General features: G+C 46.4%; 1 gene segment (V, D, J or C); it reads left to right on the top strand.

Annotated features, from left to right (window-relative positions):
• The first annotated feature begins 10,630 nt into the window (after positions 1-10,630).
• On the top strand, positions 10,631-23,934 carry LOC141919067 (Ig mu chain C region-like). The segment is given in 7 exon segments: positions 10,631-10,829; positions 11,894-12,196; positions 14,011-14,325; positions 15,542-15,868; positions 17,191-17,523; positions 22,344-22,468; positions 23,827-23,934. Coding segments are annotated over 7 exon segments (1,611 nt in total).
• Positions 23,935-24,392: the final 458 nt, after the last annotated feature.

The raw sequence follows: 24,392 nt of genomic DNA, 5'->3' as shown, positions 1-24,392 counted from the left end.
TGATATTTTCGTCCAGGGAGTGATAGTTAATTGAGGTGGTTTTGGGTAGAGTGGAAATAGCGAATTTTTTTTCTTATATTTATTTTGTATAAATATATATTTTTTTTTTCCTGGGGGGAGAAATTGCTTCGTTAGGGCAAAATGGGGCAAAAAAAGGATTTTTAGGGCCAAAATAAGCTGCAAAAATAATTTGGTCGATAAGAGCGGGGAGGACTTTGAATTTTTATTGTTTTTCGTGAATTTTTAAGTGTTTGGTTATTAATCCCTATTTTTAATTAAACTGCTCAGAGAGGTCGTTAATTAATCAGAAAAAAATTAACGAAAACCACCCCGAAACGGTGGGTGAAGTTTGGGGCTGAAAGATGCTATTTTGGGTCATTTCTCCCTTTTTTGAGCCATTTTGGGGGTTTTTGAGGTAGTTTGTTGGTTGAAATCGCAGAATTTGGGGTTTTGGGGGGTTTATCACGGATTTTCTTGAAGATGCGGCGTTTTGGGGTGAATTGAGGGGGTTTAGTCTTGGCTTCAAAAAAATGTTAATTTTTAGAATTATTTTAGGGTTTTTTAGGGGGTTTTAAGCGAAGCCAAACTCCAGTCGCATTTTTAGGTCAAAAAAGTTGAATTTGACGTTTGCGAGGGTGTTTCGGAGGAGTTTCGCTTCGTGAAGACCCTCAAAAAATTGTATAAAAAGCCTGAAATTGGAGATTTTTTAAATTCCTTCGTTAACAGGAAACGTGTTAATTTGGACAAAAATAATAATTTTTTTTCCCCAAAAAAATGTGGCTTTTTCATCATTAATCGTTAATTAAGAGATTTTTCGGATTTTTATATTTAATATTTTTATGTTTTTTTTTTAAATTAAGATGAATTAATGTTAAATTTTAAGCAGGGCCTTGAAGAGGGTAAAAACCCCCAAAATTGCCCTTTTTGGTCCATTATTACAATTTCTATTTTTCTTCCTTATTTACCAATAACCACCCAAACTTTCCGCATTAATTTAATTTTTAATTAATTAATCGATCATTCGGCTTGCTGCTCTTACGTGGGCTTAGAACGGGCCGTTTTGGGTTAAAAAAAGTGGGTTTGGGGAGTTGAGTAAAAAAATAGTGATTTTGGGGTTGTCGTAGAAAAAAATGTGAAAACTGGGGGTGAGAGTTTTTTGGGGTTGTTTCAAGGGTTTTTAGGTCAAATTCGGGGTGATTTAGGGGGCGGGTTGTGGGGTTTAAAGTCAAAAAATATATATTTTATATATTTTATATATATGTATAAGAATAATATAAAATATAAAAAATATATAAAAACTATAAAAATCGATAATATCATATATAAAAATATATTAAAATATATAAATATATTTTAAATATCTATAAAAATTAAGATCTTTTACATTCTAAGTTACAGAGCGGCTCCAAAACTTGAATTATTTGCCCAGAACTGGTGATAAAATATCACCAAAAAACCCTTTTTTTGGGCCTTTTTGAGACGCGAAAGTCAAGGCAGCCCCAAAAAGTGAAAATATAAAGAAATTAAACTAAAAGTGATGGTTTTTAAGCGGACCTAAAATGGCGGATTTTCAGCCCGCAGGTGGCAGCTGCGCTTGTTTTGTTTTTCAACCCAAAATTGCCCAAAATAACCTGGTTTTGGTTTCGAAAAGAGCAAGAAACGAGAAGTGGGGGGCGGTTGTTCTAATTCCTCTTTTTTTTTTAGTTTTTTAAGAAAAAAAAAATGATTAAACCCAACCAGGCGCAACCGGCTTGAAAAACAACACCTGCTTTGGGGCCAAAATAAGCTTTTTTTGGGGTCAACGGCAGCTTTGGGGGGAATTCAGGCGGTTTTGGGCAAAGTTGTTTTTTTCGCTGAAAGGGGCTTTTTTTTTTAGCGGAGAAATTCACGAGGGGTTTGGTAAAGTTGAAAGAAAACGGAGATTTGGGCAAAACTTGTTGTGTTCTGAGTATTTGAGCTGTTTGATATTAATTGGAGATTTAATGGATTTTCATTATTATATTGAGAAAAATCGGAATTTATATGTTGAGAAATCGGTATTTTGTGGATTTTTAAGTCTTATATTGCCCTTAAATGGACAAAATCGGAAAGAATCGATTGATATTAAATCGACATTTCCGACGTCGAAAAGATCGGAGCGATCTGAGAGATTTGGTAAATTTCAGAACAAAATGAAAGATATTAAATTTTGCCGACATTAAATATTTGATTATTAAATTTTTGCCGACATTAAATATTTGATAGATTTCAGAAAAAAAAAACCATTGACGTGAAATTGATCGAATTCGAAATTTTATGCCGGTATTAAATATTGGATATTTCATAAATAGCCAATGAATTTATTGAATTTAATAAATTTAAGGAAGAGTTAATAAATAGCAATAAATTAATAGTCAATGAATGAAATATTTGATATTTAAGGAAGATTTAATAAATGTTTAATAAATTTATTTAGTTAATAGCTTTTCGTTAATAAATATTAATGTTTAATAAAAATTTGACGTTTAGTAAAGATTTATTAAATATTTAGTAAATTTATTTCATTTATTTAATGAATTTAAGAAATATTTAAGAAATATTAAGAAATATTAATAAATTAATATTTAATAAATTAAACATTTGACATTTAATAAAGATTTCTTAAATCTTTAGTAAATTTATTTCATTTATTTAATAAATTTAAGAAATCGTTACTAAATATCAATAAATTAAAATTTAATAAATTAAATATTTGACACTTAGTAAAGATTTCTTAAATATTTAGTAAATTTATTTCATTTAATTAATTTAAGAAATATTTAATAAATATTAATAAATATTAATAAATATTAATAAATATTAATAAATATTAATAATATTAATAAATATTAATAAATTGGTATTTAATAAAGTAAATATTTGACATTTAATAAAGATTTCTTATTATTTAATAAATTTATTTCATTTATTTAATAAATTTAGGAAATAGTTACTAAATATCAATAAATTAATATTTCATAAATATTTGACATTTAGTAAAGATTTCTTAAACATTTAGTAAATTTCATTTATTTAATAAATTTAAGAAATCGTTGCTAAATATCAATAAATTAAAATTTAATAAATTAAATATTTGACACTTAGTAAAGATTTCTTAAATATTTAGTAAATTTAATTAATTTAATTAATTTAAGAAATATTTAATAAATATTAATAAATATTAATAAATTAGTATTTAATAAAGTAAATATTTGACATTTAATAAAGATTTCTTAAATATTTAGCAAATTTAATTAATTTAATGAATTTAAGAAATAGTTAATAAATATTAATAAATCAATATTTAATAAATTAAATATTTGACGTTTAATAAAGATTAATTATATATTTAATAAATTTATTTCATTTATTTAATAAATTTAGGAAATAGTTACTAAATATCAATAAATTAATATTTCATAAATATTTGACATTTAGTAAAGATTTCTTAAATATTTAGTAAATTTATTTCATTTATTCAATAAATTTAAGAAATAGTTACTAAATATCAATAAATTAATATTTAATAAATTAAATGTTTGACATTTAATAAAGATTTCTTAAATATTTATTAAATTTATTAAATTTATTTAATGAATTAAAAATATTTAATAAATATTGACCAATTAATATTTAATAAATTAAACATTAAATATTTAATAAAGCTTTAATAAATATTTAATAAATGTATTTAATTTAGTTAATAAATTTAATAAATATTAATAAATTAACGCCTAACAAATTGAATATTTAATAGTCGACAAATGTAAACGATCGCCTCGACGTGAACAATTGAAAAAATCTAATTTTAAAAAATTTGAAATGTCAATAATTTCATTTTTCAACGATTTCGAAGCTCTTGGTGTGAAATCCATCGGGTTTTACAAATTAATAAATTTACAAATTAATAAATTTACAAATTAATAAATCGGTATTTTATCAATTTGAAACATACCGAGATGAAATCCACCCGATTTTTAAAATTTTGCCGATATTTAAATCCCTTTAAAATAGAACCTTGATATTAAATATCTCGAATTCGAAACATCAAACAACAAATTTGTTTAATTAATTATCCGTTTTATTAATTATTTATTAATTATATTCATGGACCGATATCAATCGATTCATTTACCGATATTAATTGATCGATATCAATATATTTATTTCCTGATGCCAATAGATTAATTTACCGATATCAACATATTAATTGATCCCTATCGATATGTTAATTGATCAATATCAATATATTAATTGATCGATATCAATATATTAATTGATCACTATCGATATATTAATTTATCGACATCAATAGATTAATTAACCGATATTAATAGATTAATTGATCGATATTAATAGAATAATTGATCGCTATCGATATATTAATTTATCAATATCAATATATTAATTGACCGATCTCAATATATTAATTTATCGATACCAATATATTAATTTATCGATATTAATAGATTAATTGACCGATATCGATATATTAATTTACCGATACCGATATATTAATTGACCGATCGATATCAATATATTAATTTATCGATATTAATATATTAATTTATCGATATCAATATATTAATTGATCGATATTAATATTAATTGATCGCTATCGATATATTAATTTACCGATACCGATATGTTAATTGACCGATCGACATCAATATATTAATTTATCGATATTAATAGATTAATTGATCGATATTAATAGATTAATTGATCGCTATCGATATATTAATTTACCGATACCGATATATTAATTGACCGATCGACATCAATATATTAATTAATCTGCCGACAGAAATACCTGAATTTGCCAATATCAATACATTAACGCATCGCTATTAATACATTATTTTATATTAATTAGGTTAATTAATTAATTATGTTAATTAATTAATTATGTTAATTAATTAGAGGAGGTGCTTGAGCAGTTGCACGGTGGAGGGAATTAATTGGTTTAATTGGTTTAATTGCCTTAATTAAGGGCTGTAATTGCCTTAATTGGGTTGGTAGTCCCAGTTGGTACTGGTCTGGTACTGGTTTTACCAAGGAGCTATGGGGCAGCCGTGGGGGGCCGGTACTGGTTTGATACTGGTTGATACTGGTGCGGTACTGGTTTTACAGAAGCAGCTATGGGGTGGCGGTACTGGTCCCAGTTAGTACTGGTCTGGGGCAGCTGGTACTGGTCCCAGTAGCGGTACTGGTCCTGCAGGAGCAGCTAGGGGGTGGCTGTGGGGTGCTGGTACTGGTCCCAGTACTGGTACTGGTCCGGTACTGGTTTTACAGAAGCAGCGGTGGGGTGCCGGTACTGGTCTGGTGCTGGTACTGGTCTGGTACTGGTCCCAGTACTGGTACTGGTCTGGTACTGGTTTTACAGAAGCAGCTATGGGGTGCCGGTACTGGTTCCGTACTGGTCCCAGCTGGTACTGGTCCAGTACTGGTCCCAGTACTGGTTTTACAGAGCAGCTAGGGGGTGCCGGTACTGGTTCTGTACTGGTACCAGCTGGTACTGGTCTGGTACTGGTCCCAGTACTGGTACTGGTGCGGTACTGGTCCTGCAGGAGCAGCTATGGGGTGCCTGTACTGGTTCCATACTGGTCCCAGGTGGTACTGGTCTGGTACTGGTCCCGTACTGGTTCTACAGAGCAGCTAGGGGGTGCCAGTACTGGTCCCAGTACTGGTACTGGTCTGGTACTGGTCCTGCAGGAGCAGCTGTGGGGTGCCGGTACTGGTTCTGTACTGGTACTGGTCCAGTACTGGTTTTACAGAAGCAGCGGTGGGGTGCCCGTACTGGTCTGGTGCTGGTACTGGTCTGGTACTGGTCCGGTACTGGTACCAGCTGGTGCAGGTCTGGTACTGGTCCCAGTACTGGTACTGGTCCTGCAGTAGCAGCTACGGAGTGGCTGTGGGGTGCCGGTACTGGTCCCAGTACTGGTACTGGTGCGGTACTGGTTTTACAGAAGCAGCGGTGGGGTGCCGGTACTGGTCTAGTGCTGGTACTGGTCTGGTACTGGTCCCAGTACTGGTACTGGTCTGGTACTGGTTTTACAAAAGCAGCTAGGGGTGCCGGTACTGGTTCCGTACTGGTCCCAGCTGGTACTGGTCCGGTACTGGTCCCAGTACTGGTACTGGTCTGGTACTGGTTTTACAGAAGCAGCTAGGGGGTGCCGGTACTGGTTCTGTACTGGTATGAGCGGGTACAGGTCCGATACTGGTCCCAGTACTGGTACTGGTCCGGTACTGGTCCTGCAGGAGCAGCTAGGGGGTGCCGGTACTGGTTCTGTACTGGTACCAGCTGGTACTGCTCTGGTACTGGTCCCAGTACTGGTACTGGTCCCGTACTGGTTTTACAGAGCAGCTATGGGGTGCCAGTACTGGTTCTGTACTGGTACCAGCTGGTACTGGTCTGGTACTGGTCCCAGTACTGGTACTGGTCCGGTACTGGTTTTACAGAAGCAGCGGTGGGGTGCTGGTACTGGTCTGGTACTGGTCCGGTACTGGTAACAGCTGGTGCAGGTCTGGTACTGGTCCCAGTACTGGTACTGGTCCTGCAGTAGCAGCTACGGAGTGGCTGTGGGGTGCCGGTACTGGTCCCAGTACTGGTACTGGTGTGGTACTGGTTTTACAGAAGCAGCTAGGGGGTGCCAGTACTGGTTCTGTACTGGTACCAGCTGGTACTGGTCTGGTACTGGTCCCAGTACTGGTACTGGTCCTGCAGGAGCAGCTATGGGGTGGCTGTGGGGTGCTGGTACTGGTCCCAGTACTGGTACTGGTCCGGTACTGGTTTTACAGAAGCAGCGGTGGGGTGCCGGTACTGGTCTGGTGCTGGTACTGGTCTGGTACTGGTCCCAGTACTGGTACTGGTCTGGTACTGGTTTTACAGAAGCAGCTAGGGGGTGCCGGTACTGGTTCTGTACTGGTACCAGCTGGTACTGGTCTGGTACTGGTCCCAGTACTGGTACTGGTCCCGTACTGGTTTTACAGAGCAGCTAGGGGGTGCCGGTACTGGTTCTGTACTGGTACCAGCTGGTACTGGTCTGGTACTGGTCCCAGTACTGGTACTGGTCCCGTACTGGTTTTACAGAGCAGCTAGGGGGTGCCGGTACTGGTTCTGTACTGGTACCAGCTGGTACTGGTCTGGTACTGGTCCCAGTACTGGTACTGGTCCGGTACTGGTCCTGCAGGAGCAGCTAGGGGGTGCCAGTACTGGTTCCGTACTGGTATGAGCGGGTACAAGTCCGATACTGGTCCCAGTACTGGTACTGGTCCGGTACTGGTCCTGCAGGAGCAGCTAGGGGGTGCCGGTACTGGTTCCATACTGGTACCAGCTGGTACTGGTCTGGTACTGGTCCCAGTACCGGTACTGGTCCTGCAGTAGCGGCTACGGAGTGGCTGTGGGGTGCCGGTACTGGTCCCAGTACTGGTACTGGTCCGGTACTGGTTTTACAGAAGCAGCTAGGGGGTGGCGGTACTGGTTTATACTGGTTTTACAGAAGCAGCTAGGGGGTGGCGGTACTGGTTTATACTGGTTTTACAGAAGCAGCTATGGGGTGGCGGTACTGGTTTATACTGGTTTTACAGAAGCAGCTAGGGGGTGGCGGTACTGGTTTATACTGGTTTTACAGAAGCAGCTCCGGGGGGTGGCTGTGGGGTGCGGTGCTGGTCCCATACTGGTCTCATACTGGTTTGGTACTGGTATTGCAGAAGGGGCCGTGGGGGGGATGTGGGATACTGGTCCTGGCCCAGTATGAGGTAGCTGGTACTGGTCCGGTACTGGTTTTACAGAAGCAGCGGTGGGGTGCTGGTACTGGTCTGGTACTGGTCCGGTACTGGTAACAGCTGGTGCAGGTCTGGTACTGGTCCCAGTACTGGTACTGGTCCTGCAGTAGCAGCTACGGAGTGGCTGTGGGGTGCCGGTACTGGTCCCAGTACTGGTACTGGTGCGGTACTGGTTTTACAGAAGCAGCGGTGGGGTGCCGGTACTGGTCTAGTGCTGGTACTGGTCTGGTACTGGTCCCAGTACTGGTACTGGTCTGGTACTGGTTTTACAAAAGCAGCTAGGGGTGCCGGTACTGGTTCCGTACTGGTCCCAGCTGGTACTGGTCCGGTACTGGTCCCAGTACTGGTACTGGTCTGGTACTGGTTTTACAGAAGCAGCTAGGGGGTGCCGGTACTGGTTCTGTACTGGTATGAGCGGGTACAGGTCCGATACTGGTCCCAGTACTGGTACTGGTCCGGTACTGGTCCTGCAGGAGCAGCTAGGGGGTGCCGGTACTGGTTCTGTACTGGTACCAGCTGGTACTGCTCTGGTACTGGTCCCAGTACTGGTACTGGTCCCGTACTGGTTTTACAGAGCAGCTATGGGGTGCCAGTACTGGTTCTGTACTGGTACCAGCTGGTACTGGTCTGGTACTGGTCCCAGTACTGGTACTGGTCCGGTACTGGTTTTACAGAAGCAGCGGTGGGGTGCTGGTACTGGTCTGGTACTGGTCCGGTACTGGTAACAGCTGGTGCAGGTCTGGTACTGGTCCCAGTACTGGTACTGGTCCTGCAGTAGCAGCTACGGAGTGGCTGTGGGGTGCTGGTACTGGTCCCAGTACTGGTACTGGTGCGGTACTGGTTTTACAGAAGCAGCGGTGGGGTGCCGGTACTGGTCTAGTGCTGGTACTGGTCTGGTACTGGTCCCAGTACTGGTACTGGTCTGGTACTGGTTTTACAAAAGCAGCTAGGGGGTGCCGGTACTGGTTCCGTACTGGTCCCAGCTGGTACTGGTCCGGTACTGGTCCCAGTACTGGTACTGGTCTGGTACTGGTTTTACAGAAGCAGCTAGGGGGTGCCGGTACTGGTTCCGTACTGGTATGAGCGGGTACAGGTCCGATACTGGTCCCAGTACTGGTACTGGTCCGGTACTGGTCCTGCAGGAGCAGCTAGGGGGTGCCGGTACTGGTCCGGTACTGGTACCAGCTGGTACTGGTCCGGTACTGGTCCCAGTACTGGTACTGGTCCCATACTGGTTTTACAGAGCAGCCAGGGGGTGCCGGTACTGGTTCTGTACTGGTACCAGCTGGTACTGGTCTGGTACTGGTCCCAGTACTGGTACTGGTCTGGTACTGGTTTTACAGAAGCAGCTAGGGGGTGCCAGTACTGGTTCCGTACTGGTATGAGCGGGTACAAGTCCGATACTGGTCCCAGTACTGGTACTGGTCCGGTACTGGTCCTGCAGGAGCAGCTAGGGGGTGCCGGTACTGGTTCCATACTGGTACCAGCTGGTACTGGTCTGGTACTGGTCCCAGTACTGGTACTGGTCCTGCAGTAGCAGCTACGGAGTGGCTGTGGGGTGCCGGTACTGGTCCCAGTACTGGTACTGGTCCGGTACTGGTTTTACAGAAGCAGCTAGGGGGTGGCGGTACTGGTTTATACTGGTTTTACAGAAGCAGCTAGGGGGTGGCGGTACTGGTTTATACTGGTTTTACAGAAGCAGCTAGGGGGTGGCGGTACTGGTTTATACTGGTTTTACAGAAGCAGCTAGGGGGTGGCGGTACTGGTTTATACTGGTTTTACAGAAGCAGCTAGGGGGTGGCTGTGGGGTGGCGGTACTGGTTTATACTGGTTTTACAGAAGCAGCTCCGGGGGGTGGCTGTGGGGTGCGGTGCTGGTCCCATACTGGTCTCATACTGGTTTGGTACTGGTATTGCAGAAGGGGCCGTGGGGGGGATGTGGGATACTGGTCCTGGCCCAGTATGAGGTAGCTGGTACTGGTCCGGTACTGGTCCCAGGGGTTTTTTACCAAAATAGGGGTTTTTTACCAAAATAGGGGTTTTTTTACCAAAATAGGGGGGTTTGTACCAAAATAGGAGGGTTTGGCCCAGGCACGGGTGGGTTTTGCACAAAAATGGTGGGTTTTGCCCCAAAATATGGGCTTTTTGCACCGAAATGGGGGGGTTTGCACAGAAAAGGGGGGTTTGCACGAAAATGGCGGGTTTTGCACCAAAACGGGGAGGTTTTCACCCAAATAGGGGGTCCTGCACCCAAATGGGGGGGTCTTTGTCCCAAAATGGCGGGTTTTGCACCAAAATGTTGGGTTTTGAACCCAAATGGGGGAGTTCTTTGTGTCAAAATGGCGGGATTTGCGCAAAAATGTTGTGTTTTGCACCCAAAAAAGGGGGATTATTTGCCTCAAAATGGCAAATTTTGCACCAAAATGTTGGGTTTTGCACCCAAAACAGGGGGGTTCGTTGTCACAAAATGGCGCATTTTGTACGAAAATGTTGTGTTTTGCACCCAAAAGTGGGGGTTCGTTGTCACAAAATGGCGCCTTTTACACCAAAATGTTGTGTTTTACACCCAAAAATGGGGGATTATTTGCCTCAAAATGGTGCATTTTGCACCAAAATGTTGTGGTTTGAACCCAAATGGGGGGAGTTCTTCGTGTCAAAATGGCGAATTTTGCACCAAAATGTTGTGGTTTGCACCCAAACCAGGGGGTTCGTTGTCACAAAATGGTGAATTTTGTACGAAAATGTTGTGTCTTGCACCCAAAAATGGGGGATTATTTGCCTCAAAATGGCGCATTTTGCACCAAAATGTTGTGGTTTGAACCCAAATGGGGGAGTTCTTCGTGTCAAAATGGCAGGATTTGCACCAAAATGTTGTGTTTTGCACCCAAAAATGGGGGATTATTTGCCTCAAAATGGCAAATTTTGCACCAAAGTGTGGCTTTTTGCGCCCAAAAATGAGGGATTATTTGCCTCAAAATGGCGAATTTTGCCCCCAAATGTTGCTTTTTACACCCAAAAGTGGGGGTTCGTTGCCTCAAAATGGCGCCTTTTGCACCAAAATGTTGTGTTTTGCACCCAAAAATGGGGGTTTCATTGTCACAAAATGGCGCCTTTTCCCCCTAAATGGTGCTTTTTACACCCAAAAAGGGGGATTATTTGCCTCAAAATGGCACCTTTTGCGCCAAAATGTTGTGGTTTGAACCCAAATGGGGGAGTTCTTTGTGTCAAAATGGCGAATTTTGCACCAAAATGTTGCTTTTTACACCCAAAACAGGGGGGTTCGCTGTCACAAAATGGCGACTTTTCCCCCCAAACGTTGCTTTTTACACCCAAAATGGGGGTTTATTTGCCTCAAAATGCCGCCTTTTGCCCCCAAATATTGTGCTTTACACCCAAAAGAGGGAGTTCGCTGTCACAAAACATCCCCTTTTGCCCTAAATCTTGCTTTTTACACCCAAAAGAGGTGGTGGGGGGGACACGATTCATTGCCACAAAATGGCGCCTTTTCCCTCTAAATGTTGCTTTTTACACCCAAAAATGGGGGTTTATTTGCCTCAAAATGCCGCCTTTTGCCCCCAAATATTGTGCTTTACACCCAAAAGAGGGAGTTCGCTGTCACAAAACATCCCCTTTTGCCCTAAATCTTGCTTTTTACACCCAAAAGAGGTGGTGGGGGGGACACGATTCATTGCCACAAAATGGCGCCTTTTCCCTCTAAATGTTGCTTTTTACACCCAAAAATGGGGGCTTATTTGCCTCAAAATGCTGCCTTTTGCACCCAAATATTGTGCTTTACACCCAAAAGAGGGAGTTCGCTGTCACAAAACATCCCCTTTTGCCCTAAATCTTGCTTTTTACACCCAAAAGAGGTGGTGGGGGGGGGGACACGATTCATTGCCACAAAATGGCGCCTTTTCCCCCCAAAACGCTCCTTTTTCCCGCCGTTTCCTTCACCCCAAAATGGCGCCTCCCCCCCCCCAATTCCCTTTGACCCCAAATCCTTCCCTTTTCCACCCAAACCCGGCGCCCCCCCCCCCGCCGTGTCCCCCCTTAACGCCTTTTCTCGCCCCCCCCCCCCCCCCCCTCAGAGTCCCCCCGAGCCCCCGGCCTCTTCCCGCTGGTTTCTTGTGGCCCGGTGGCCACCCAGGACCTCTACTCCGTTGGCTGCGTCGCCGTTGGCTTCCTCCCGGACTCGCTCACCTTCACCTGGACCGACTCCTCCAACGCCACCGTAGCCACCGTGGCTACCTACCCTTCCGTTTTGGCTACCGGACGGTACACGGCCGCTAGCCGCCTCCGCTTGCCCCTCAGCGAGGGCAAAGCCCGACAGCCCTTCTACTGCCGGGCCACCCACCCCCAGGGCACGCGAGTCCTCGAGGTCAGCAACCCCGGTGAGTGGCCACAACGGGAGGGGCAGTAGCCCACTGGGACCTCCCCCCACCCCACCCCCCCCCCCCCCAACCCCTGACACCCCCCCCTGGCGCTTCCCAGAGTCACATTCTGGGGTTTTATCCCACTTCCGGGTTTTTATCCCGGGTTTTTATCCCACTTCTGGGGTTTTATCCCGCTCCCGGAGTCACATTCCGGGGTTTTATCCCACTTCCGGGGTTTTATCCCAGGTTTTTATCCCACTTCCGGGTTTTTATCCCGGGGTTTTATCCCGCTCCCGGAGTCACATTCCGGGGTTTTATCCCACTTCCGGGTTTTTATCCCGGGTTTTTATCCCGCTTCCGGGGTTTTATCCCGCTCCCGGAGTCACATTCCGGGGTTTTATCCCACTTCCGGGGTTTTATCCCAGGTTTTTATCCCACTTCCGGGTTTTTATCCCGGGTTTTTATCCCACTTCCGGGTTTTTATCCCGGGGTTTTATCCCGCTCCCGGAGTCACATTCCGGGGTTTTATCCCACTTCCGGGTTTTTATCCCGGGTTTTTATCCCGCTTCCGGGGTTTTATCCCGCTCCCGGAGTCACATTCCGGGGTTTTATCCCACTTCCGGGTTTTTATCCCGGGTTTTTATCCCACTCCCGGGTTTTTATCCCAATCCCGGAGTCGCGTCCCAGGGTTTTTATCCCGGGTTTTTATCCCACTCCCGGGTTTTTATCCCACTCCCAGAGTCGCATCCCGGGTTTTTATCCCACTCCTGGGGTTTTATTCCGGGTTTTTATCCTGATCCCGGAGTTTTATCCCGGGATTTTATCCCACTCCTGGGGTTTTATTCCGGGTTTTTATCCTGATCCCGGAGTTTTATCCCGGGTTTTTATCCCACTCCTGGGTTTTTATCCCGATCCTGGAGTCGCATCCCAGGTTTTTATCCCACTCCCGGAGTCACATTCTGGGGTTTTATCCCACTTCCGGTGTTTTATCCTGCGTTTTTATCCCAATCCCGGGGTTTTATCCCGGGTTTTTATCCCGATCCCGGAGTTTTATCCCGGGTTTTTATCCCACTCCCGGGTTTTTATCCCGATCCCGGAGTCGCATCCTGGGGTTTTATCCCGCTCCCAGGGTTTTATCCCGGGTTTTATCCCAATCCCGGGGTTTTATTCCGGGTTTTTATCCTGATCCCAGAGTTTTGTCCCGGGTTTTTATCCCACTCCCGGGTTTTTATCCCGATCCCAGACTCGCATCCCGGGTTTTATCCCACTCCCGGGGTTTTATTCCGGGTTTTTATCCTGATCCCGGAGTTTTATCCCGGGTTTTTATCCCACTCCCGGGTTTTTATCCCGATCCTGGAGTCGCATCCCGGGTTTTTATCCCACTCCCGGGGTTTTATCCCGGGTTTTTATCCCACTCCCAGACTCGCATCCCGGGTTTTATCCCACTCCCGGGGTTTTATTCCGGGTTTTTATCCCGATCCCGGAGTTTTATCCCGGGTTTTTATCCCACTCCCGGGTTTTTATCCCAATCCTGGAGTCGCATCCTGGGGTTTTATCCCACTCCCGGGGTTTTATCCCGGGTTTTTATCCCACTCCCGGAGTCACATTCCGGGTTTTTTTCCCAATCCCGGGTTTTTATCCCACTCCCAGGTTTTTATCCCGGTTTTTATCCCTCCCCCCCTCATCCTCCCCCTCCCTCCCCCCTCCCCTTTACCCCCAACTTCAACCCCCCCCAACGCATTTTTTTTGTGTGTGTGTGGGGGGGTGGGCGGGTGTTTCCCCGCACCCACTCACCCCTCCCCCCTTTCCCCTCCCCCCCCTCCCCCCTCCAGGCCCCTCCAACCAACCCCTCACCGTCACCCTGCACCCCCCGTCCCGCGACGATTTCGAGGGGCCCTACCGCAACTCCACCCTCCTCTGCCAAATCCGCGGCTCCCGGCGCCCGACCGACACCGTCCGTTGGTTGAAAAACGGGGTCCCCTTCCAAAATGGCGTCAACACCGAAAATTGGGTCGCCGGCACCCTGGGGTCTCACGTCATCAACAGTCGGGTGGGCGTCACCGAAGCCGAGTGGGACGCTGGCACCACCTACACTTGCCAAGTGGGCGAAGAGTTGCGTAACACCAGCAAAGCGTTGGAGTGCGGCTGTAAGTGGAAGGGCGCGGTCAACGTCAACGGTTGGGTTGGGTTGGGTTGGGTTGGGGTTGAGTTCGGTTGGGTTGGGGTTGAGCTGGGGTGAGGTGGGTTGAGTTGGGATGAGTTGAGCGGGGTTTGGGTTCAGTTGGGATGAGTTGAGTTGGGTTGGGGTTGAGTTGGGTTGAGTTGGGTTGAGTTGAATTGGTTTTGGGTTGAGTTGGGTTGAGTTGGGTTGGTTTGGGGTTGAGCTGGGGTGAGGTGGGTTGAGTTGGGATGAGTTGAGCGGAGTTTGGGTTCAGTTGGGATGAGTTGAGTTGGGTTGGGGTTGAGTTGGGTTGAGTTGGGTTGAGTTGGGTTGAGTTGAATTGGTTTTGGGTTGAGTTGGGTTGAGTTGGGTTGGTTTGGGGTTGAGCTGGGGTGAGTTGGGTTGAGTTGGGATGAGTTGAGCGGGGTTTGGGTTCAGTTGGGATGAGTTGAGTTGGGTTGGGGTTGAGTTGGGTTGAGTTGGGTTGGGTTGAGTTGAGTTGAATTGGTTTTGGTTTGAGTTGGGTTGAGTTGGGTTGGTTTGGGGTTGAGCTGGGGTGAGGTGGGTTGAGTTGGGATGAGTTGAGCGGGGTTTGGGTTCAGTTGGGATGAGTTGAGTTGGGTTGAGTTGGTTTTGGCTTGAGTTGGGGTGAGTTGGGTTGAGTTGAGTTGGTTTTGGTTTGAGTTGGGTTGAGTTGGGTTGGGTTGAGTTGGGTTGAGTTGAGTTGAGTTGAGTTGGGTTGAGTTGGGTTGGGTTGAGTTGAGTTGAATTGGTTTTGGTTTGAGTTGGGTTCAGTTGAGTTGAGTTGAGTTGGGTTGAGTTGGTTTTGGCTTGAGTTGGGGTGAGTTGGGTTGAGTTGAGTTGGTTTTGGTTTTAGTTGGGCTGAGTTGGATTGGTTTTGCGTTGAGTTGGGGTGAGTTGAGTGGGGTTTGGGTTCAGTTGGGTTGAGTTGAGTTGGTTTAGGGTTGAGTTGGTTGAGTTGGGTTGGTTTTGGTTTGAGTTGGGGTGAATTGGGTTGGGTTGAGCTGGGTTGAGTTGAGTTGGGTTGAGTTGGGTTGGGTTGAGTTGTTGGGTTGAGTTGGGTTGAGTTAAGTTCAGTTGAGTTGTGTTGGGTTGAGTTGAGTTGGGTTGACTTGGGTTGAGTTGACTTGGGTTGACTTTGGGTGGGTCAACCGCTCTTCCAACCCTTCACCCTCTTCCAGTTGGCCCAACGAGCAACGACGAGATCAAAGTCACCGCCGTACCTCCCCTCTTCGCCGACATCTTCCAAGCCAAAGTGGCCAAGTTGACGTGCAAGGTGGCCAACATGCCGAACGCCGAAGGCTTGGGCGTGTCCTGGTGGAAAGAAAACGGCGAAGAGTTGCCCACCAAAACGTCGCCCCAAGTTTTACAAGCCAACGGGCTCTTCGGCGCCGAGGGCGTGGCCACCGTCTGCGCCGACGACTGGGAGAAGGGCGAGGTCTACACGTGCAAGGTCACCCACCCCGAGCTGCTCTTCCCCTCCGAGGTCAAGTTGCAGAAGACACCCAGTAAGAGGGGGGGGGAGGGGTCAGGGTGGGGGGTCAGGGTGGGGGGTCAGGGTGGGGCGAGGTGGTAACGTCCCATTTCGGGGCGATTTGGGGGCGATTTGGGGGCGATGGGGTGGCGTTTGGGGGGGGGTGAAAATTCGAGGGGAAACGGGGCCGTCGCAGCACCTTTAATTTTTTTTTTTTAAATTTGGGGGGAAATGGGGGCGGTTGGATCAATTTTATTTTTTTTTTTGTAGGGTTTTGGGGGGGAAATGGGTGAAATTGCATCGCGCTTTTTTTTTTTTTTTTATAAATGTAGGGAAAACGGGTGCGATCGCGTCGCTTTTTATTTTTCAAGGGGATTCAACTTCACCTCCATTTATTTTTTGCGACCCCGAGGGATAAAATTTCACCATTTTTGGGCAAAATTGAGGGAAACGAGGATGAAATCCCTGTCCCACTTATTTTTTCAACCCCAAGGGATAAAATTTCACCATTTTTGGGGCAAAATCGAGAGAAACAAGGATGAAATCCCCCTTCTACATTTTTTTCAACCCCGAGGGATAAAATTTCACCATTTTGGGGAAAAATTGAGGGAAATGGGGATGAAATCTCCCTTCCACTTATTTTTGCGACCCCAAGGGATAAAATTTCACCATTTTTGGGAAAAATTGAGGGAAACAAGGATGAAATCCCCCTTCTACATTTTTTCAACCCCGAGGGATAAAATTTCATCATTTTTGGGGGAAAATCGAGGGAAACGAGGATGAAATCCCCCTTCCACTTATTTTTGTGATCCCAAGGGATAAAATTTCACCATTTTTGGGAAAAATTGAGGGAAACGAGGATGAAATCCCCCTTCTACATTTTTTCAACCCCGAGGGATAAAATTTCACCATTTTTGGGAAAAATCGAGAGAAACAAGGATGAAATTCCCCTTCTACATTTTTTCAACCCTGAGGGATAAAATTTCACCATTTTTGGGCAAAATCGAAGGAAAGGAGGATTCAACCTCACCTCCATTTATTTTTGCGACCCCAAGGGATAAAATTTCACCATTTTGGGGAAAAATCGAGGGAAACGAGGATTCAACCTCACCTCCACTTATTTTTTCAACCCCAAGGGACGCAATTCCACCATTTTTGGGAAAAATCGAGGGAAACGAGGATTCAACCTCACCTCCACTTATTTTTTCAACCCCAAGGGACGCAATTCCACCATTTTTTGGTCAAAATCGAGCGCGCGGAAGCTTCAACCTCCCCTCCCCTCCTTTCCGCCAACCCAAGGGGCGCGATCGCGCCCTTTTTTTGGCCGAAACCCCCCAAATTTTCCCTCTCTTGCAGACCACAACGCCAAAGCTCCCTCCATCTACGTCTTCCCCCCCGCCACCGAGCAACTTTCCCAGCGCGAGTTGGCCACCGTCACGTGCCTGGCCAAGGGCTTCAACCCCCCCGACATCTTCTTCCGTTGGCTCCGCAACGGCGAACCGATGCCCGAACCCGATTACGTCACGTTCCCGCCCATCCCCGAGTCCCAAACCTCCGCCTCCTACGTCACCTACAGCGTCTTGACCGTCACCGCCCAGGACTGGGGGGCCGACAACATCTTCACTTGCCTCGTTGGCCACGAGCAACTCCCCTTGCAAGTGGCCCAAAAATCGGTGGACAAGGCCTCGGGTAAACCCACCGCTGTCAACGTCTCCCTGGTGCTCACCGACGCCGCCAGCGCCTGCTACTAAATCCCCCCCCCACACCCCCACTGTGTATTTTTTTGTGTTTTCCCTAAAAGCGATGAATTTCTTAAAAAAAAAAAAAAAAAAAGCGACCAGCTAGCCGCAAAAAAGGACCAGTTAGGCCCAAAAATCGACCAGCTAGGCCCAAAAATTGACCAGCTAGGCCCAAAAATCGACCAGCTAGGCGCAAAAATTGACCAGCTAGGCCCAAAAATTGACCAGCTAGGCCCAAAAATCAACCAGCTAGGCCCAAAAATTGACCAGCTAGGCCCAAAAATCAACCAGCTAGGCCCAAAAATCGACCAGCTAGGCCCAAAAATCAACCAGCTAGGCCCAAAAATCGACCAGCTAGGCCCAAAAATCAACCAGCTAGGCCCAAAAATTGACCAGCTAGGCCCAAAAATCGACCAGCTAGGCCACAAAATCAACCAGCTAGGCCCAAAAATCGACCAGCTAGGCCCAAAAATTGACCAGCTAGGCCCAAAAATCGACCAGCTAGGCCCAAAAATTGACCAATGAGCTCCCAAAATCAACCAGCTAGTTGCAAAAACCAACCAGCTAGCCCCAAAAACTGACCGGCTAGCCACACAAAAGGACCAGCTAGCCACAAAAAAGGACCAGCTAGCCACAAAAAAAGAAGGACCAGCTAGTTGCAAAAAAGGACCAGCTAGGCCCAAAAAGTGACCAGCTAGGCCACAAAAAGGACTATCTAGGCCCGAAAAGTGACTATCTGGGCCCAAAATGACCACCTAGGCCCAGAAAGTGACCAGCTAGGCCCCAAAAATGACCACCTAGGCCCAAAATGATCAGCTAGGCCCAAAATGACCATCTAGGCCCACAAAGTGACCATCTAGTCCCCAAAAAGGACTATCTAGGCCCAAAAAGGACCAGTTAGGCCCCAAAAGTGACCAGTTAGGCCCAAAAATCAACCAGCTAGGCCCCACAAAGGACCAGCTAGGCCACAAAAATGACCATCTAGGCCCATAATGACCAGCTAGGCCCAAAAATGACCATCTAGGCCCAAAAATTGACCAGCTAGGCCCCAAAAGTGACCAGCTAGGCCCAAAAATCAACCATCTAGGCCCAAAAAGTGACCAGCTAGGCCCACAAAGGACCAGTTAGGCCCAAAAAGGACCAGCTAGGCCACAAAAATGACCATCTAGGCCCATAATGACCAGCTAGGCCCAAAAAGGACCATCTAGGCCTGAAAAGGACCAGTTAGGCCCCAAAAGTGACCAGCTAGGCCCAAAAATCAACCATCTAGGCCCAAAAAGTGACCAGCTAGGCCCCAAAAAGGACCAGCTAGGCCACAAAAATGACCATCTAGGCCAAAAATGACCAGCTAGGCCCAAAAAGGACCATCTAGGCCTGAAAAGGACCAGTTAGGCCCCAAAAGTGACCAGCTAGGCCCAAAAATCAACCAGCTAGGCCCAAAAATCAACCAGCTAGGCCCAAAAAGGACCAGCTAGGCCACAAAAATGACCATCTAGGCCCAAAATGACCAGCTAGGCCCAAAATCAACCAGCTAGGCCCAAAAAGGACCAGTTAGTGCCCCAAAAATGACCACCTAGGCCCAAAATGACCAGCTAAGCCACAAAAAGGACCAGCTAGGCCCAAAAAAGTGACTATCTGGGCCCCAAAAATGACCATCTAGACCCAAAAAGGACCAGCTAGGCCCAAAAAAGACCAGCTAGGCCCCAAAAGTGACTATTTAGGGCCCAAAAATGACCAGCTAGGCCCAAAAAGGACCAGCTCGTCCCGAGAAAAAGCGACCAGCTGGCCGCCAAAAAAAAAACCCCAAAAAAAGACAAAAAGAAAAAAAAAAAAGCAATAAAATGATGTTTTTCTGGAAAAGAAGCGCCACCGCGCCCGATCTTTGCGTTGGGGAGGGGGGTAGGGGGACGTGGCACTGCACTCCCGGGGTGACCCTGTAGCTTTTTTGGGTGTTTTTGCTGGGTTTTTGGGGGTTTTTTTTTTTAAGGGGGGGGTGAGGGGGCGGGCAGAGGCGTCATCTTGCTTCTCCTTCATCCTCCTCATCTTCCTCATCCTCCTTCATCCTCCTCATCCTCCTCATCCTCCTTCATCCTCCTTCATCTTTCTTCATCCTCCTCATCGTCCTTCATCCTCCTCATCTTCCTCATCCTCCTTCATCCTTCTTTCATCCTCCTCATCCTCCTCATCCTCCTCATCTTCCTCATCCTCCTCATCCTCCTTCATCCTTCTCATCGTCCTTCATCTTCCTCATCCTCCTTCATCCTTCTCATCCTTCTTCATCCTCCTTCATCCTCCTCATCTTCCTCATCCTCCCTCATTCTCCTTCATCCTCCTCATCGTCCTTCATCCTCCTCATCCTCCTCATCCTCCTTCCTCCTTCTTCCTCGACTCCTCCATCCTCCTTCATCCTCCTTCATCCTCCTTCATCCTCCTCATCCTCCTTCATCCTCCTTCATCCTCCTTCATCCTCCTTCATCCTCCTCATCCCTCCTTCATCCTCCTTCATCCTCCTCATCCTCCTTCATCCTCCTTCATTCTCCTTCATCCTCCTTCATCCTCCTTCATCCTCCTCTCCTCCTTCATCCTCCTCATCCTCCTTCATCCTCCTTCATCCTCCTTCATCCTCCTTCATCCTCCTCAGCCTCCTTCATCCTCCTTCATCCTCCTCATCCTTCTTCATCCTCCTTCATCTCCTTCCTCCTCATCATCCTCCTTCATCCTCCTTCATCCTCCTCATCCTCCTCATCCTCCTTCATCCTCCTTCATCCTCCTTCATCTTCCTCATCCTCCTTCCTCCTCCTTCCTCCTCCTTCCTCCCTCCTCATCCTCCCTCCTCCTCCATCCTTCTTCCTCCTCCTTCATCCTCCTCCCTCCTCCTTCCTCCTCCTCATCCTCCTCATCCTCCTTCATCCTCCTTCCTCCTCCTCCGTCCTCTCTTCCTCCTCCTTCATCCTCCTTCCTCCTTCTTCATCCTCAATCCTCCTTCATCCTCCTCATCCTCCTTCATCCTTCTTCATCCTCCTCATCCTCCCTTCATTCTCCTTCATCCTCCTTCATCCTCCTTCATCCTCCTCATCCTCCTTCCTCCTCCTTCCTCCTCCTTCCTCCTCCTCATACTCCTTCCTCCCCTCCCTCCCCTCCTTCCTCCTCCTCCCTCCTCCTTTCATCCTCCTCCCTCCTTCTTCATCCTCCTTCCTCCTCCTTCCTCCTCCTTCACCCTCTCACATACGCACCCCCCCCCCCCCCGCCGCGCACACCGTCCCCTTGCAGGCAGCTACAGCCCCTTTTTTCCCCCAAAAAATTCCTGCAAAAATTTACAACGCAGGGTGTCCCCCCCCCCCCCACTTTGTTTCTTTGGGGGAAAAGGGGAAATCCACCCCCTGCCAAGTTTTGGGTCAAAAAGTGGTGATTTAGGGGCAGAAGGTGAGGAGGCTGAGAAATTTGGGGGGGGGGGGGTTGTGCTGCATGCACGACCCAGATTTTGGGGTAAAAATCTCAGATTTTGGGCTGCCCATCCCAGATTTTAGGTGTGTGCCCCAGATTTTGGGTGGGTAGAGAATCCAGATTTTGGGGTAGAAACGCCAGATTTTGGGGTGAACACCCCCGGATTTGGGTGTACAAAAATGATTTTTTTTAGTGCACGCCCTGATTTGGGGGCATAAACCCCAGATTTTTGGGGCGAACACCCCAGATTTTGGGGTAGAAATCCCAAATTTTGGGGTGAACACCCCAGATTTTGGTGCACAAACCCGATTTTAGGGCGCACACCCCGGATTTTGGGGTAGAAATCCCAAATTTTGGGTGAACACCCCAGATTTTGGGGTAGAAATCCCAAATTTTGGGGCGAACACCCCAGATTTTGGTGCACAAACCCAATTTTAGGGCGCACACCCCGGGATTTTGGGGTAGAAATCCCAAATTTTGGGGTGAACACCCCAAATTTTGGTGCACAAACCCGATTTTAGGCGCACACCCCGGATTTTGGGGTAGAAATCCCAAATTTTGGGTGAACACCCAGATTTTGGTGCACAAACCCAATTTTAGGGCGCACACCCCGGATTTTTGGGGTAGAAATCCCAAATTTTGGGGTGAACACCCCAGATTTGGTGCACAAACCCGATTTTAGGGCGCACACCCCGGATTTTGGGGTAGAAATCGCAAATTTTGGGGTGAACACCCCAGATTTTGGTGCACAAACCCGATTTTAGGGCGCACACCCCGGATTTTGGGGTAGAAATCGCAAATTTTGGGGTGAACACCCCAGATTTTGGTGCACAAACCCGATTTTGGGGTGCACACCCCAGATTTTGGGGTATAACCCCCAAATTTTGAGGCCAAACACCTCAGATTTTGCTGTCCAAATCCCAGATTTAGGGTATAAACCCCAGATTTTGCGGGGGGGGACCCCCTCCAGATTTCGTTCTAAAAATGCCAGATTTGGGGGCACGCCCCCCAAATTTTGGGGTAAAACCCCAAGATTTCGAGGTATAAACCCCAGATTTTGGGGGGGCGCTCCGCAGATTTTGGGGTACACCCCCTGCCCCCCGCCTCGCTTGCTAAGCCCCCCCCCCCAACCCTGGAATGCAGTGCCCCCCCCCCCCCGCCCCTTCCCATCCTCCTAAATAACCAAAATACCCCCAAATCAACCCAAAACGGCCGCTCCACCTCCCCCACCCTTTGCACCCCGGGGCGCTGCCCCCCCCAGGGTGCCCCCCTCATCCAGGTGACGTCACTAACCCCCATCCCCCCCCCTTCTTGTCCCCCCCAAAGCCTTCCTCGACGGCTTCACGGAGGCGGAGGAGGACGACCTCAACAACCTCTGGGCAACGGCCTCGACCTTCATCGTCCTCTTCATCCTCAGCCTCTTCTACAGCGCCACCGTCACCCTGATCAAGGTACGGGGCTTCCAGCACCCCTAAAATCCCCATTTTTTACCCCATTTTGGACAAAACCCCGTTTCCTCCCTCTATCCTCGCAAAAAAATCCCTGGTTTTACCCCCAAAAAATCCCATTATTTTTCCCCAATCCTCGCAAAAAACCTCTTATTTTTCTTTACCCCATCCTCACAAAAAATCCCTATTTTTGTCTCTAATTCTTGTAAAAACTCCCTATTTTCCCCTATCCTCAAAAAATCCCCAATTTTTTCCTTCAATTCTTGCAAAAAACCCTATTTTTCCCCCAATCCATGCAAAAAATCTCTATTTTTCCCCCCAGTTCTTGCAAAAAAAAAAAAACCTATTTTTCCCCCCATCCTCACGAAAAATCCCCGTTTTCTCCCCAATCCTTGCAAAAAAATCTATTTTTTCCCCGTATCCTCCCAAAAGTCCCCGTTTTTTCCCCAATCCTTGCAAAAAATCCCTGGTTTTACCCCCAAAAAATCCCATTATTTTTCCCCAATCCTCGCAAAAAACCTCTTATTTTTCTTTACCCCATCCTCACAAAAAATCCCTATTTTTGTCTCTAATTCTTGTAAAAACTCCCTATTTTCCCCCATCCTCAAAAAATCCCTATTTTTTTCTTCAATTCTTCCAAAAAACCCTATTTTTCCCCCAATCCATGCAAAAAAATCCTATTTTTCCCCATTTCTTGCAAAAAATCTGTTTCTCCCTGTATCCTCCCAAAAGTCCCCGTTTTTTTCCCCAATTCTGGCAGAAACTCCTATTTCACCCCCCGTCCTTCCACAAAAATCTCTTTTTTTTTTTTTTCCCAGCCATCCTCGCAAAAAATCCCGCTTTTTCCCTCATCCTGCCCCCCAAAAAAAATCTCATTTTCTTTCCCCCATTTGTACAAAAATCCTCCATCCTTGGAAAAAAAAAAAACTTATTTATTCAATTATTGCAAAAACTCCCTATTTTTCTCACCAAAAAAAAATCCCTATTTTTCCGCCATCCTTGCCAAAAATCCCTATTTTTCCCCATTTTTGCCAAAAAATCCCTATTTTTTCCCTACGCTCTTGCCAAAATCCCTATTTTTCCCCATCAATTTTTTCAAAAATCCCTATTTTCCTCCCCTTTTACCCAAAATCCCTCCTTTTCCCCCCAATTTTCCCTAAAATCCCTAATTTTTTCCCCCCCCTTCCTTGCCCAAACGATCCCTTTTTTCCCCCATTCATGGAATTTTTTTCCATCCATCCCGTTTATTTACGGGATTGTAACGAATCGGGAAAATACCAAAAAATAATAATAATGCGGAAAATAACAAAATACAGGAAAATAACAAATTATTTCCCCTTTTTTTTTTCCCCCCATTCCAGGTGAAATAATCCAGCTCCCGGCGCCTTTCTCCACCCCGACGGAATTGCCGGAATTTTCTGGATTCTCCACTCCCCCCCCCCCTTGTACTTCCCCCTCCCCCCCCCTTTTGTAAATATTCTCCGACCTAAATAAAATTTTTTTATTTCCCCCCATTTTCCACGTGATTTTTCTCCCGGATTCCTCAACGTACGAGCGGGGGGGGGGGGGGAATTAAGACGAAGAAAATTTGGGGGGGCATTTGGGCGGGCGCCATCTTGGGGGGCCTTTTGGGGAGGGGGGGGTTGCAGTGGGGTGCGTGGTCCTATGAGTAGTTGGGGGGGGGGTTGTAATGAGTTTTGTGCTCCTAGGAGTAGTGGGGGGGGGGCTGAGGTGGGGTACATACTCCTAGGAGTAGTTTGGGGGGGTGTCGCAATGGGGTGTGTGCTCCTAGGAGTAGTTGGGGGGGGGTTGCAACGAGTTTTGTGCTCCTAGGAGTAGTTGGGGGGGGTGTCGCAATGGGTGTGTGCTCCTAGGAGTAGGTTGGGGGGGGGGGTTTGCAACGAGTTTTGTGCTCCTAGGAGTAGTT

Source organism: Strix aluco, unplaced genomic scaffold, assembly GCF_031877795.1.
Source record: "Strix aluco isolate bStrAlu1 unplaced genomic scaffold, bStrAlu1.hap1 HAP1_SCAFFOLD_131, whole genome shotgun sequence".
NCBI classification, from domain to species: domain Eukaryota; kingdom Metazoa; phylum Chordata; class Aves; order Strigiformes; family Strigidae; genus Strix; species Strix aluco.
The sequence above is the reverse complement of the archived record's forward strand: the minus strand, read 5'-3'. Positions and strand labels throughout refer to the sequence as shown.